The sequence below is a fragment of the Chaetodon trifascialis genome, chromosome 12 (genome assembly GCF_039877785.1).
Source record: "Chaetodon trifascialis isolate fChaTrf1 chromosome 12, fChaTrf1.hap1, whole genome shotgun sequence".
In the NCBI taxonomy this organism is placed as follows: domain Eukaryota; kingdom Metazoa; phylum Chordata; class Actinopteri; order Chaetodontiformes; family Chaetodontidae; genus Chaetodon; species Chaetodon trifascialis.
Window position 1 is genome coordinate 9,555,862 of NC_092067.1, and position 14,735 is coordinate 9,570,596.

Here is a 14,735-nt window from a genome sequence, read left to right on the forward strand (position 1 = left end):
ACAGATGAATGAAGCATTGGATCAGGTAAGCCGGGCAATACTCCCAACATGTGCTGCAGCTGGCCCTGGGGGAATTTTGAGCAGTGTGCCTGCCAGACCGCTGGGGGAGGAGGTGAAGAGAGGAAGAGTGACTCTCGTCAGGAAAAAGATGAAGAGGGTTTAGACATGACAAGCGTCTCATTAATCACAAGATTCTCCAGGCACTGTTCGTGGATCTACCTGCTCTCAGGAACCAAAGGAATGGACTGGAATAGTCATGGGAATAGGAAGAGAGTGAGAGAGAGAGTGTGTGTGTGTGTGTGTGTGTGTGTGTGTGTGTGTGTGTGTGTGTGTGTGTGTGTGTGTGTGTGTGTGTGTGTGTGCTTGTGCGTGTGTGTGCGTGTTTAGTTCTGTGTTTCTTCTGTGCCTTCATTATTGCCCAATTCCCTGTTCCTTCCTGGCTCTGGCCATTTACCATAAGCCCCTCTGGCAGCTACATCCATGACAGGTACAGAGAGAGAAAAGCACTCTGTAGGAAGCAAATCTGTCATCGTGCTAACTAAAACATGTCAGCGTGCTGGTGTTGTGTGTCTAGGTGCACGCTTTTGCATGCCTGTGCCGTGTGGATAGCTGATTGGAATCCAAGGCTGCTATAGTGAAGAGTTTATTTCATAGCTACAGAGAGGGAAGAGACAAGGAAGGTGATTTGAAAGAGCCGGAACAGCCGGTGTATCTGCAGAGTAGGGGGGATGAGGGGGAAAGATGCATAGCGAAATCAAGGCACAGCTAAACTATGAGAGACGGTGAAATGTGTGTGCGTGTGTGTGTGTGTGTGTGTGTGTGTGTGTGTGTGTGTGTGTGTGTTCCTGGCCTCAGGGGAGCCAACTCCTCTCTCTGGACTAGACTGAGCCCACCTGAGTCTCTCTCCCACCCCTCCAGCTGTTCTCCCTCTCCACCTACAAACCGTCACCCTTATGAGCCCATTTACTGTACAGCGCTGCTATATTTCTGCAATTGTGTAATGTTTGTGTTTTTGCCTTCGAACCACAATATTGATTTGAATTGCATATGATCGTGCTGCAAAGTAACAACTGAGCTGTTGCATATATTCCATGACCTGTAATACTTTGTACTGAAGGCAGTAGCCCAGTGTTTTCTACTGAAACAACTCCAGCTTTTAGACTGCGCCGCAAGCAGAGCAGTATGAATTCCCATATAAGGCAGGAGGACCCTTTCTAACCTTCTCCCTCCTCCTCCTCCTTCACGATCCCTCTTCTACCCCTTCACTCCTTCATTGCAACCAGCTCACACTGTCAGCTCACTCTTCCCTTTCTGCCAAGACCGTGCTCTAATGCCCTTAAGACACACACACACACACACACACACACACAGACATAGACATATACACACATAGGCAAATATCTTATAGAGAGCTGCCTGAGAACAACAGTCCTGTGTAAACCACTGACTGCTGGTTCTTTCAGTTTGAGTACCGATGCTTGTCATCTTGTGTTTTCAGTCTGTCATTCACTGAAATACCTGTCTGGACATCTGCATTGCTGCATTTTCTTCTGTAAGCTCCACAACACAGTAAATATTAGAGCTTCAGATCAAGCCTCATAAATCCAATGGGAGGGACGAGGAGAGCGGGAAGCTGGGAGTGGGAGGTAGAGATGGATTGAAAGATGAAGATAGTGAAGACAGAGAGAAAAAAAAAACACAAACAGAGCTGATAAGGCCTTCAGCAGAGGAAGTGTCGTTCTCAGCCGATCCCCAGTGGATTCCCAGCATCCCACTCTTCCCCTGCTGCAGGATGTAACCTCGTGTGGGAATACGTAAGGAATGTGGCCCCTTTTGTTTAGTGTGCGATAGGCTCCTGTTTGGCGGCATTTGTGTGTCTTATGTGTGACAAGCTCCAGGCTTGGCAGAGGCTGATCAGAGCAACACTCAACAGTCCTTTCTGGGTAAGACCCTCCTAGGAAAACAATGGCTGGTCTTATGGCTGCTATCTTTCAAAGCCCCTCCTTGGCTGATGGAGCTCTTGCTGGGCTCAAACTGTTGTTCATATTCAGACTACAGATTGAACAAAGGGCTCAGAAGGCTACTACATCAATGTTTCCCAACCTCTTTGTTGAGTAGACCCCTAAAGCCCTGTCAGATGAACTCAATGCCACCATAACACCACCTGATATATTCCCAAAGAGTTCAATTGATTTTTTTTGGGTAACTGTTACATTATAGATTATGTTAAAGTGGATAGTGTTGCAATATTTTTTCTTAAAACTGGAAATGTTCATATAGACAGCTTAGTGAAGGTTAGCATTCATATTATATGGCCCATTTCAACCGCTTTTGGCACATAGTTGATTTAAGTTATTTTAAGCATTTATCTTAACTTTAACCTTCGTCAAGATTACCCAGTACTTTTAATGTTAGCTAACAATAGTTTCAACAGTTTATGTAATACTGTTTATCATTACCTTTCTCTATTTCAACAGTTTATTTTAGCTTGCTCCCTAACTATCCATCACTTTGAATTTGATTTCAATTGTTTATCCATTTACTGTTAGCTATTTCAACAGTTTATCCAAATTTCTTCCATCCCCATTACTTTTTTCCATGTAAACAAGGCCTATTTTAACCATTTATCCATTAGTTTAAGGTTCGTCATCATTACACATTGCTTTTAACGTTAGCCATTTATCCTTTTAGATTACTTTTAGCTATCGATTGTATTTGTTCAAGCAGTACTGTTAGTATAAGTATAGTATAAGTATTTCAACTGTTTATCCATTAGTTTTTTCTATTTGAACTATTAACCAATTACTTTTAGCTTTTTCACCATTCATTACTTTGAACATTAGCTATTTCAACTGTGTACGTTTATCCAACACTTTTTCGCTAACTACTTCTCCGTGAATTTATTTTTACCATTTATCCCTTACGTTTAGCTTTTTCACTATTTATCCATTACTGTTAATGTTCGCTAACTACTTCAATTGTTTATCCATTTACCGTTAGCTATTTCAAAAGTTTATCTTACACTTTTACCTTACTTAGAACCATTTAACCATTACTTTTAGCATAACTCATTTTCACACATTCTCTATCGCATGACAGCATGTGATGACAATCACAGATTTACATCAAAGTGGTTTCATCAAAGCACCTTAGCACTGGGCAACACTGATATCGTCATTCACTTCAATGACCTGAACTGAACTCAAGCGTGTGAAGATTTAACTCAACACAACATGACTAATACAGAAATGTACATTTGGCTGTTTCAGATACATTGTAAAAAGTACAATTTCACAGAGGATGTTTTTTTCCCACTGGAGACCTGTAGTTCTCTTTGCCCAAGGCGCGAACAAAAGTACAACTCTTGAAAGGCCTTTAAATAGACTCTCTAAAACTGTCGAAGTCTACCTTGGCCTTTTACGCAATAATACGTCTATACACACACACACACACACACACACACACACACACACACACACACACACACACACACACACACACACACACACACACACACACACACACACACACACACACACACACACACACACACCACTTCAGCTTGAGGCTCCGTCCTGCACTTGAAGTGCTACCTTGTAGAGCAGTAAAGGAACATGATTTCTTTAAGCGAGCTTACGGTGCAGGAAAGACATTTGGACGTGAATAGACAGAAAACAAGGCAAGGTGAAGTTTATTGAAGAATTCATGACAGTTCCTTTGCTTTTATGTAGCCCTCATGTTGACAGAAAAACAATCCGTGTATTATTAAATGTTTTTCCTTAAAACACAGTGATACAAGCACTATTTAGTAGTCAGAACTCGGAGCACCTGATGTAAAATACAGACCCTTCGCTGACCACGAGGATGTGCTCAACATTAGATATTGACAAAATGGTCTCATATCTCCGATTAATGGAGAAGGCCGTCATTAACGTTTGGCACAAAGGAATAACATGAGAGCAACAAGTAAACAAGTCCAATGGTCTTTTTTTTTACTTTTTTTTTTTTTCCAAGTTTTTACTGCCAATATTTGGTATCTTTTCAAGCTTTTGTCTTAGTACAAACCTGAAGAATGCTGAAAAGGTGTAGTGACAATAAAGTTATCACATTTAACATACAATACATCACAGCATTTTGGATGAACTCATTCATTTTGCAATCATTCGTTTTTTGAAAAACAACCACATCTTTGGTTCAATGGTTCAATTTATATGATGCGCAAACACTATAGATCAGCAAAAGAGGCAAAAGGAGGCAGAAAAGCTGTGCAGGGCTCCATCCTATGTATCCTTCCAGAATGAGTGTTTTGATATGTTTCACTTTCTGAACTGTTGAGAGAGTCCCTGCTGTTCAGAGGTGACTATTTCTCTATTATTTCTGAGAAGCTGGGGGCAAACCTTTAAAACGTCCCCTCAATCACCACAAGAACATTTTGCCATGACAGGGAATGCCAGGGTGGATTTATCAACCTATCAAACTTCATGTGAACTACTGTATCTCCTGTAACTTAGCAAAAGTAGGCAAGTGCTCTGGGCACATGCAAATACACAGGATTGCTAAACATAAACATACTGCACTGTATATGAAAGGATATGTCAGCTCGGACTGAAGTTTGAGAATAAAAACTTTACACTGACACAGACACAAATGTGTCAAAACAACTTGTCACCAAGGACAGGAAGACTGATAGACACGTTTAGCAAGTACTTTTTTCCTGATAGACATCACCTTGGTTTTTAATGTAAGGGTGCTTTATGAGAGCGAAGTCAAGCCCAGGACTGTTTTGCTTTCAATCAGAACTGCCGATGGTGAGTCAGACATGGAGGTGGGATAAAACAAAACGGAGGACGCCTAGGCCAGGGACACTCTTTCAACTCATTTGAACTGTCTGCCCATGCAGTCAGCCAGTTCACTGCACAGCTTGTGTGTATGTGAGTGTGTGTGTACAAATACTGTCTCCATTACCCAGTATCAGGAGAGACCCCACGCAAAAAGAAACTGATTTTACCTCAAGTTCCTCTCCTTTCTTTCTTTTGCACTCTCTCTACTCACCTAAACACATGACTTCCACTGCAAACATAAACCTGACAGTGTGACCAACAGCAATGCCACTGCAGATATATGTTGCTTTTCAATCTTGAGCCAAACAACACCAGCTCTTTGTAGTCCCACCTTCAAGAACTATAGGAAGAGAAGATATTGCTTGATTTGTCAAATCTTGAGCTGACAAAAACAAAAATGTCACACAGACTTTTACAACAGAAGCACGTGCTGTACATTCAGAGTACTCCTCCACATTAGTCTGTTTTTCGGTGCCTCCTGGGGAGCGTGAACTCTGCTTCAGTGTCTGAGTGTGGTGCTAAAACGAGGCGACTCCGCGGTCAGTCACACAGGAAACTGAGAAGACAGACAACCTCACATCCTGCCTGAGCTTTGGAAGAAATACTTCCTCCTTAAAAGCAGCAAGTGCAATTGCTTAAAGATCTCTCACGTGAAGGCAGTGGTGCTGTGCTGAGGGATAAGAAACAAGCTACTGTATGCCTGCTGAAATTTAAAGCCTAACATGGAAGATGTGTAACCGGATGTTTCTGGTGTGAAAAACAGAATGTTATCACAATGATCTTTGGAGGGAAGTTACATTCACAAAAAAATTCAAGTGAATAAAAGGAAACAACAAAGCAGCATGGTTACTCTGAGGCCGAGTTTCCACCACTTGCAGAAAGTTCAAAACAACAAAAACAATGGGGTTTCAGCTCCAGGATCACACACACTGGTAATGGCTATAAGTTGAACCTGAGGTCCAAAGGATTGTTTGCCAACAGGCACCTTCTGTTCAATGCTTTTGTGGTGCTACTGAGACTGGTAGTAAATACATCAAGGCAGTGCTCAAAAAGATTTGCAGCGGCAGACACATTTCTCACTCGTGTCAATCTAGAAAATTCCCCTGTGATTACCAAAAAGATCTGAAAAGGGAAGGATGTTGTGCATCTTGGTCTCACCTTCAAACTGGCAGTGAAACAGATGAGACAGAGCAGCAGCAGCGTCGACGCACTGACGGAATAGTCTGTTGCTAATATAACTGAAACCATCCTCCCACCACTCTATTATATGCTGACAAATGTCATGTAGATACTTCCTATACAGTCTGCGTGTCTCAAGTCTAGACATCAAACATTGAAAAAACACTGCCACTCTTGTGCAGTGGTACAACAATAGCTGTGGATCTCATCAACCTTCCACTACAGCAGTCTCCATTTGTTCACTTCAGAGCCTGCCTGCATGTCTGCCCTGAGCAGCCAGCCCCCTGGTTGCCATCAGGGCTTCTTGGCTGCAGTTTTGGCTTTCCCGTTGGGTCCTGTTTTGATCTGGGTCATCTCCACATCTGTCAGGGCGTCAGGGGGAAGGCATGAGCGCATGCGTTCAATGGTCTTCTGGTAAGCTGCCCTCTCCTGCTCCAGAGAGCGAATCATGTGCTTCATTTTGCTCTCCCGAGAAAGGAAGTTCTCTACGCTTGTCTCCAGCGTCTGAATCTTCTGTCGTGCAGCCTGGAGGACACGGACATTGCACCTCAGTAAATAAAGGGTATGAGGCAAAAGCACCCATTTGGATGGAGGGTAAACAAAAAGCAGATGCTACAGATTCTCAGAACTCAACTTGAAGTCAGCACTACAGTGACTTTTTAACAGGACTATAGCGCAAAAGCTCATAAAAAGTGTGATCAGATATGACTGTGGTTCATACAGAATCAACATTTCACAAGTGTAAATTACTTGTGAAATGTTGTAGTAACAGTTATCTAACACCGTAGGTCTAAGTGTCATCTAATTTTTCTTTGTCACATCAGATGTGAGAGCATCTCAATACCTCTTTTACCCTCATTAATACAAACCATCAGGTGTGAATTTAGCAGTCCTGCTGCACAAATTCACAAACTACTGCTGGAAATGTGAGGAGTATTTGGAGAACATATAGTGTTCAGTTCCTTTGTCTTGCTATTATTTTCATTGTGTTTTTAACTTGTGTTTTAGTGCCATCTATGGGTAGTCTGGGACACTACCAGTGGCAACTTCTGTTGATCTCTCATATGACAGCGCCATCCACCACTCCATCAAAAGAAGGAAATTCAATTTTAAAGGAATTTTATGCTGTTTCGTAAAATCCTTCCCACCAATGTAGATGAAAGGTACCAAGTGAGGAAAGTGCTCTTGTTGTAGGTCCAGATCTAAGTGTGACTCCTCTCTCCCATACCTGAAGTTTTTCCAGCAGGTCCATGTTCTGTTTCTTCAACTGCCCATTCGTCTTTTCTAATTTGTCCAGCCGGTCAGAGTCATCAGGCAGCGGCCCAACATCTAACATCTCATCCTGCAGGACATGGTACTCCACCTCGTATGCATGCAGCTGCTTGGAGATGTCCATCTCCATTACCTGGCAATCAAAAGGTTCACAGTGAGACGGATGCTATCAACTGTCATTATAGTATATCAATGTTGTTACAAAACCTAATAGTCAGGCCCAACAAATGTAGGCTACATAGAGTGTAAAGGACAGTCAGTTATATTGTATATTCTCATTGTCAGCCAATCCCACAAAAACACAAAACCAAATTAAGAAAATGAACACCTCCAGTAGGAACAAATGGACTTGTGGATGAGCTTCTTCTATATACTGTAAAAACACATTATATCAAAATGTCATTTTATGAGAGGTGAAGGGAGGGAAGTATTTAAAACCAGTTCTCCAGAGCTCAGTTTGAACATGCGATACAGCTAATGTTGAATTATCTTGTGAACTAACATCGTCAGTGCTACGCTCATATGACAGCAGAGGCAAGGATGGGTTTTGTAGTGGAGTTGTGTAGATAAATAACATACAATCCAACACCCTTCTGCCTGTTAAGGAGGACCATCCCACCTTTTAATTAAAAATGCAATGGTGAGGAATGTATCAGCTGTGATAAAGTGCAGTGCACTGGAGTCAAGAGGCTTTAAGGTGCAGGGAGAGACATGCACATTCTCAATCCCATGATGAAGAGCAGACATAGTTGTTGATTGTTAAATGGCATTCTGATCAGCAAACAAGACGCATGTTTTGTTTCTATACAAAAATCCAATATTGACCTTCAGTTTCTGTTCCGTGTGGGTCTTAAAAGACCAATGTGTAGCAGAATTTAGTGACATCTAGTGGTAAGGTTGCAGATTGCAACCAAATGAAACAAAGTTTAACCTTACAATTCTTTTACATCACAAAAACAAGAGGACAGAGAATAGACCCTTGTGGGACCCCTATACCAACGTAGTTAGTCGTACAGTAAATGGCCTGTTCATCCAGTCCTAACAATGACAGTGTTGTAAGGCTGTCATATGTTTTTTGCCTCTAGAAATAGTCACATTTGAGAGTTCACTAGGAACTCCAGGATTTTGCTAAGCAGGACAATTTTGAAATCAGACTATAGCTATTCAAGTCACTGGGATCACCAACATTATGCCACAGCACTGCTTCACAGATTTTTGCATTTTTCCATTTTAATCTGATATAAATGACATATTTAAAATGTGAGCTCGGGTTTAAACTGAGTAGTTTACTGTAAACCTCACTTTGGCTTACGGGTCTTAGACAAAATGATTTGCTGGAGGGGTGCTTAATGGATGAAAAACCTGCAGATGAAGCACAGGCATTAAAAATCGTATCAGGATCATGTGGAGGAACTGAGGAGGCTTAACCAGGTTTGCAGCTTAGTCCTAAAATCAACTCAGTTTAATTCAAGTACAAGAGGAATTCGTGTATTGTTGCATTGCGTTAAGTATGAATACTGGATCGTTAACAATGTGCCAATTCTAAACACATTTCCCACTATCAAAAGTATCAGGAAGTTTTTATCTCATCAGTACAACAAAGCGAGGGCTGTGTGGCCACTCACGCACATTAAGTTTTACACGTGTCACTGTGCTTAATTATCTGGAAACTTGGGAGTGTATTTCACACTATTTCCACTTTCCACTCTGTACCTTTGCAATGGTCTGCTCCATCTGTGTGTGAGTGAGGGCGGGAAGTGTTGTCTTCAGATAGTCCACAATGCTCTCAAAGCTGTCACACTCCACTATCTCCCCCTCATGGCTGCCCAGCAGACAGAGGGCCACTTTAAAAATCACCCCAGTCCCTTGGACAAATACAAAATCTGAAAAACACAAGCAGAGCAATAGAAACACCAATGTTTTAAACACTTTCCTTCAAGCTGTAATTACCACAAAGCCATTTCAATGGCATCCTCTTAAGAATATACATTGTGCTGATAAGCAGATACGTGTGTGTGCAAACAGCAGTTATTCTAAAAATATACCAAAGATGCGGGACACGAAGCTGAGAGGGAACTGTGAGGCGAAGAGAGTGAGGAACCACGGCGCTGCGTAGAGGCTCGGGCAGATCTCGTGCTCCTCGAAGTGATTGTACAGCTCGCGGTGGTAGTCGTGCAACAGTCTGGAGAGCTGGTACATCTGAATCTGGGACGACAGACAGTGTGCATAGACATAAACAGACACATTCAAAAGGATAGTGTACACACACACACACACAGATACACAGACACACACTCACACACACAGGTCAAAACATGCTGTGTCACAACAAACTGGTATGTCTGGATCTGCAGGTGACAGAGTATCACAGGGTAATCTAAGAAATACTAACTGGCAAATGAACCTTTACCCAAGCAGGGAGCTCTGTAAGTATTACCAGTGTTGTTTTAGAAACCTGCTGAGGCATGCATCATGGCCAAGCATTTGTCGAGCAGTGCTAACTCCAGAACAGTGTATAACAGTGATCCTGACAAGTGCTACAGTGACATCCACAGCAGACAGAAAAGAGAAGCAGAAGTTAGCTCAAGCTAAAATTAGACTGTTATCAGTCTTACAATTTCCTGACCGTTACAAACAAGACAAGTACCTTTACCTCCTCGTACACAGAAAAAACGGCACAACCCCCCCTTGTCTTTACAACCTTTGGATAAGTCCAAAAAGAACAGAACTGCAGCGTAGAGAGAGCCAACAGGACACTGCTCGGCTAAATGGTTACCTGATGCAGATTAAACATTACCACGCCTGCTGATGCTTTACTCCAGTGAGGTCAGCTGATGTTTAACTGAAGCTAACAGAGCAGGCATGCAGGTGTGGTCTGAATCAGAGGTGGAGACACTTGACTACTGTTTGCTGTTGCTAACTGCGAAACCACACAAGGCCTCTCGCAGGAGGCAGGTGACACCTAAAACATGAACGGACTGTTTCTAATAGGTTGGAAACATACGTATGTATACTATAATATATCACAGGATATAACATTTTAAGTTTAATGCCACTATGTGTACAGTCTTTATGTGATGAAAGCTTTTATTAGTCTGAGCTAGAATGCACTTTGAGCCGAAGAGAGAAATGAGAGAAACCAAAAAAAGTCCATGTGTTGCTGTTTAATGTCAGTATCTCACTGTCCTGTGGTCAGACGTGTTTGGGACGTGTAGTGGAGTACTGGTATGCACTGCTGTCTTTTCTGACACTACCAGTGGGAGCACCAGAGCACCAATTCTATTCATAGTGGCTTTAATGCTTTAATGGAATTTTTTTTCCCCCCATACAGGTGAACATCACTTTATAAAAGCTGTAATTTGGTTCTAATTTGACCTTTCATCATGTCTGATGGTTGAACCTTAAGTTATCTTGCACAAATTAAACGTAGCTAAAATGTTGTAAGGTAACGAGATCTGTCAAATTCACGCTCTCGTGGTCCATTGACACGTTCATGTACTGACCTGCAGAGAGACCATGTCAGGTCTGTACTGCTGCCTGATGCCCAGGTCATACATGAGGAACTTAAGCATGTCAAAGGCCTGTTCTTCACTCATGTGCAACAGCAACACTCCAGCCACAAAGCTGATGCCCTGGCAGTAGCCAACCTGTGTTACACAAAAAAACAGAGCACACAATATGTAGCAATTCCATGACATTACCACACTATGGCTTTACTTACAGTGATGCATTGTGGGGAGAGGGAACAGGATAGTGGAATGTACCTCTGTATCCAGCAGAGAATAGGCTTTCAGGAGGTTGTATAGAGAAAGCTGCCCTGCACCCAGCTGAGCTGAGAAGTACTGGTGGGTGGGAAAGGTCCGGCCTGAGCAGGGACACAGAGATAATAGTTACATCTGAACATTTACTCATGTAAACTACTGCTCGAACAACAGCTACTAATAATACTGATAGATTTTACTTTCTCAACATGCATTATCCTGAAACATTTTCCCATGCCTAAAATACAAAACAGTCAAATTCCATATTGCTTTTTTTTGTTCTCCATAACAGTGAGAACCCCTTTTTAGAACTGTGTGCACACCTAGATCCACCAGAATGGCATGCTGCTGTGCGGTGAGCTGCTTGAGCAGGTCATGGTAGGGGGTGTCTGGGGCGTGCTGACGCTGGGGCAGTCTGTGGCGCAGCCGGTGCTGATGGGAAAGGAGCAACCAGACCTCCCCACGCCTGCTCTTGGGAACACCTGCACACAGAGATGGATGACAAACGCTCATTCGTGTGCTGCTTTATGAAGAATCATACATACATACATGACTTGACAACCCTTTTCTCTCAAGTTCTTCCGTTCAAGTTCACACACACACACACACACACACACACACACACACACACACACACACACACACACACACACACACACACACACACACACACACACACACACACACACACACACACACACACACACACACACACACGTTAGGTTTTCCTCACTTTTTTAGGAGACATAACATAGACATATATTCATTTTCTGAAGACTTAACCATAAGCACTATTTAACTTAGCATAAACCTGACTTTACTTTAACCTTAACCTAAGTCTTCACTTTAAAATTAAAGAACTTACTTGCATTTTGTCCCCTTAAGGAAGACAATTCTACACAATGTGACTGTGTAAAGAGATTTATGTCCCCACAATGTGAATAATACATGCAAACACACACACAGACACACACACACACACACACACACACACACACACACACACATCTTTCACCTTGGCAGAGTGCACGATACAACTCCTCCTTGTCTTGTGGGACTGTCATTCTGCCCGGGGCTGTCAGTTTTCTCTCCCACAATGCCTGCGCATCTTTGGAGCACTGGCCCACTTCCTGGTAGCTGAGCTTCATCTTGCGGATGTGCAGCTCATCTCTGCTCGCTGCGACACAATCACCAGAACAAAAAGAAATGAAAGAACATATTGAGCATCATTTTGTCAACGACGATTCGCTGCTTGTCGTACCAGGAAATCAACGGCAAAGGCCATCAAAAGAGAGCTGTGCTTAGAAAAACAAAAAGCCCCTCTGATTTTGCTTTTGTAAAACAACAATGAAGCCGATTAAAAGACGTCATATTTGAGAGCGAGTGTGGATATAGTCCCTCACACCTTTCCTCGCCTGTCACCACGGAAAGCCTACCACATAAGCACAAGCCACAATACCCACATTAACACCATAGATCCGTTCTTATTATGCAGGAGGCATGGGGAAGCTACATCAAGATAGTGGCAGATGTACAAAGAACAAAAGAAACAAAAACAGCACAAAGCATGATAGCACCTGAACATGCACACAAAAGAAGCTGAACTGAATGAATACAATAACAAACACCCAAAATCATGCAAAACATCTATCCGCCGTGATCCCATGGGCTCCTTTTATATCGCTTACCTTCTATTGAAAACGCTATTCACAGTTAGGTCCTCAGACCAGCATTGGTGTCATAGTAACATACAAAGGGAAAGAGATGCGTTGGTATAATTTAATAAAATGGCTACACACAGCAGGTGTTATAGGCTGTTTTTTTCTGGTCTACTGTTTGAGGCATGCACAAAACTAGCACACATTGCTGCCTTAGACTTTAATCATGAGGTGGGCTTTACCTCATGCCACTTCACTGTAAAGATGCTGCCTTCTTGATAATAAAGTATCTAATTAACTGTCCCAAATGGGCCTCTACTTCCTCTTCTCCTCTCCATTCCTCCTCTTGCCTGTTAACTTCCCGTTAAGTGGTTATGAGGGGAGGAGAGGAGAAAAAAGGAGCGCTAAAAAAAGCTTTGGGATGCAGCCTAAATAAGCCGGGCCATTAGAGGGCGATGTTTCCAAATGCTACATCCTGTTATTTTAACTATTACTGTTGTTTTTTCCCATACATGCACTGTAAACTTCTAAGTGTTCGAGTGTGTTTGTGTATCTGCATGTGTCCATATGTGTGTGTATGCCCAACACCAAAACATTTTGCTTTAAATATAGCTGTGCTCCAGAACCTAAATCAAAGACAGCAGCATTTGACTTCTCAAAATAAACAGGCATGACAGCTAGAAACAACAAGACTTGCATGGTAGGTGAGGGAAAGGGACCGGAGTGGAGTTGCCACTGCAATAAATATCTCAAAATCCTTAATAATAAGCCAGTGTGAGCGGACCTCAACAAGAACAGCCGTGACAAATTATAAATACCACTAGTGTCTGCAGAGGAACAAACACACTCAACATCAAACGCATCAAACAGAATAATCTACAACAATCAACAAGACTGGTCTTCGTATTTGTCATTCATGTGACCAAACGAAGGATTTGTTCCCAGGGTGATTATTATTCTTAATGTGCACAGTAGTGACTGCAGCTCACCCTCCAGTCTCTGGTTCTCCTTTTCCATGCGCAGCAGCAGTATCTGCTGGTGGATGGCAGTCTTCCAGAGGGCCCGGTAGTCAGCCCCCGTCCTCTTAGGCCTCTCCCCCGGTGGAAGCAGGTGCCCCAAGGGATCCAGACTTGAGTTGAAGGCACGAGGAGAGAGAGGTAAGAGCTCCCTGCCATCAGAGTGGTCTAAAATGCAACATTCAAATGCATCAATAGAAAGCACATGTGGAAAATAGATTTTTAAGTCAACATTTGTCTATATGAACAATGAATCTAATGACTGTGTGTACTATGAAAGGGGGAGGGGAGCTTTTCAGCCTCTTTTAGCTTATTGTTTCAGTGTTGTGGCATATTTACTGTATTGTTTAGTGTCATCGCTCTCATCAGCCCTTTTTTACAAAAAAAAAAAAAAAGGCTCCCATAAACTCACTGGAACACTAACTGGCCAGCAACTAGCTGGTGAATTTAGCATTTAGCAGCTACAAAGCAAGACATTTCATGAGCTGTTAATGCCCTTGATCTTGGTATAACCTGCTAGCTCCATTTTTTTTTTAGTTTTCTGACTAAGACAAGAAAGGTAAAAAAAAAGTCCATGAGAACAGGTAGGAGGATCTCTTTCACAAGCCTCTTTATCAGTGTTTATCTGACAAGGACGAAGTAGGAAAAGTCCTTTCCTTTAAAGCCTCGCTGCTTTTCCCATGCATGCATGCATTAAAGTCGGGAGTTTAAGAATAGCAATTTTCCACGAGAATCAAATGTTCCCCCTGCTGTGTACTCGTTTTCCTTGCACTTGTGGATTATTCAGAGCGTATCCACTGTGCATCGTGTTGTGCCTTGCTTGGTGGATTGTGTTACCAGACCTGGGTGCTGCATGGATGCAGACGGCTTGTTCATGGGCGATGCGACCCTCAGGAAGATCTTCTGTCTCCAGGAGACCCTGCGTGGGGTCGGGGGGAGACCTCCGCTCACTGAGTCATTGCTGCAGCCAGATAGGGTCCTCTTCCTGCCTTCTCCATTGCTACGGGA

At 42.7% G+C, this 14,735-nt stretch overlaps 1 protein-coding gene across 5 annotated transcripts in view; it reads right to left on the bottom strand.

Moving 5' to 3' along the window:
- Window positions 1-3,673: 3,673 nt before the first annotated feature.
- Window positions 3,674-14,735, bottom strand: part of tbc1d4 (TBC1 domain family, member 4) — a 28,400-nt gene continuing 17,338 nt past the window's right edge. For 2 of the 5 annotated variants that reach the window (XM_070975448.1, XM_070975452.1), the window contains 11 exons: window positions 14,570-14,727; window positions 13,701-13,895; window positions 12,742-12,756; window positions 12,069-12,230; window positions 11,377-11,535; window positions 11,057-11,157; window positions 10,796-10,939; window positions 9,338-9,497; window positions 9,006-9,175; window positions 7,249-7,425; window positions 3,674-6,545 (listed from right to left, as the gene is read on the bottom strand). In XM_070975448.1, coding sequence (XP_070831549.1) covers window positions 6,315-6,545; window positions 7,249-7,425; window positions 9,006-9,175; window positions 9,338-9,497; window positions 10,796-10,939; window positions 11,057-11,157; window positions 11,377-11,535; window positions 12,069-12,230; window positions 12,742-12,756; window positions 13,701-13,895; window positions 14,570-14,727 — 1,672 coding nt within the window. In that variant the 3' untranslated portion in view covers window positions 3,674-6,314. Of the gene's footprint in view, window positions 6,546-7,248; window positions 7,426-9,005; window positions 9,176-9,337; window positions 9,498-10,795; window positions 10,940-11,056; window positions 11,158-11,376; window positions 11,536-12,068; window positions 12,231-12,741; window positions 12,757-13,690; window positions 13,896-14,569; window positions 14,728-14,735 lie in introns of all 5 variants that reach the window. The other 3 variants (XM_070975451.1, XM_070975453.1, XM_070975449.1) reach the window with 2 other exon arrangements.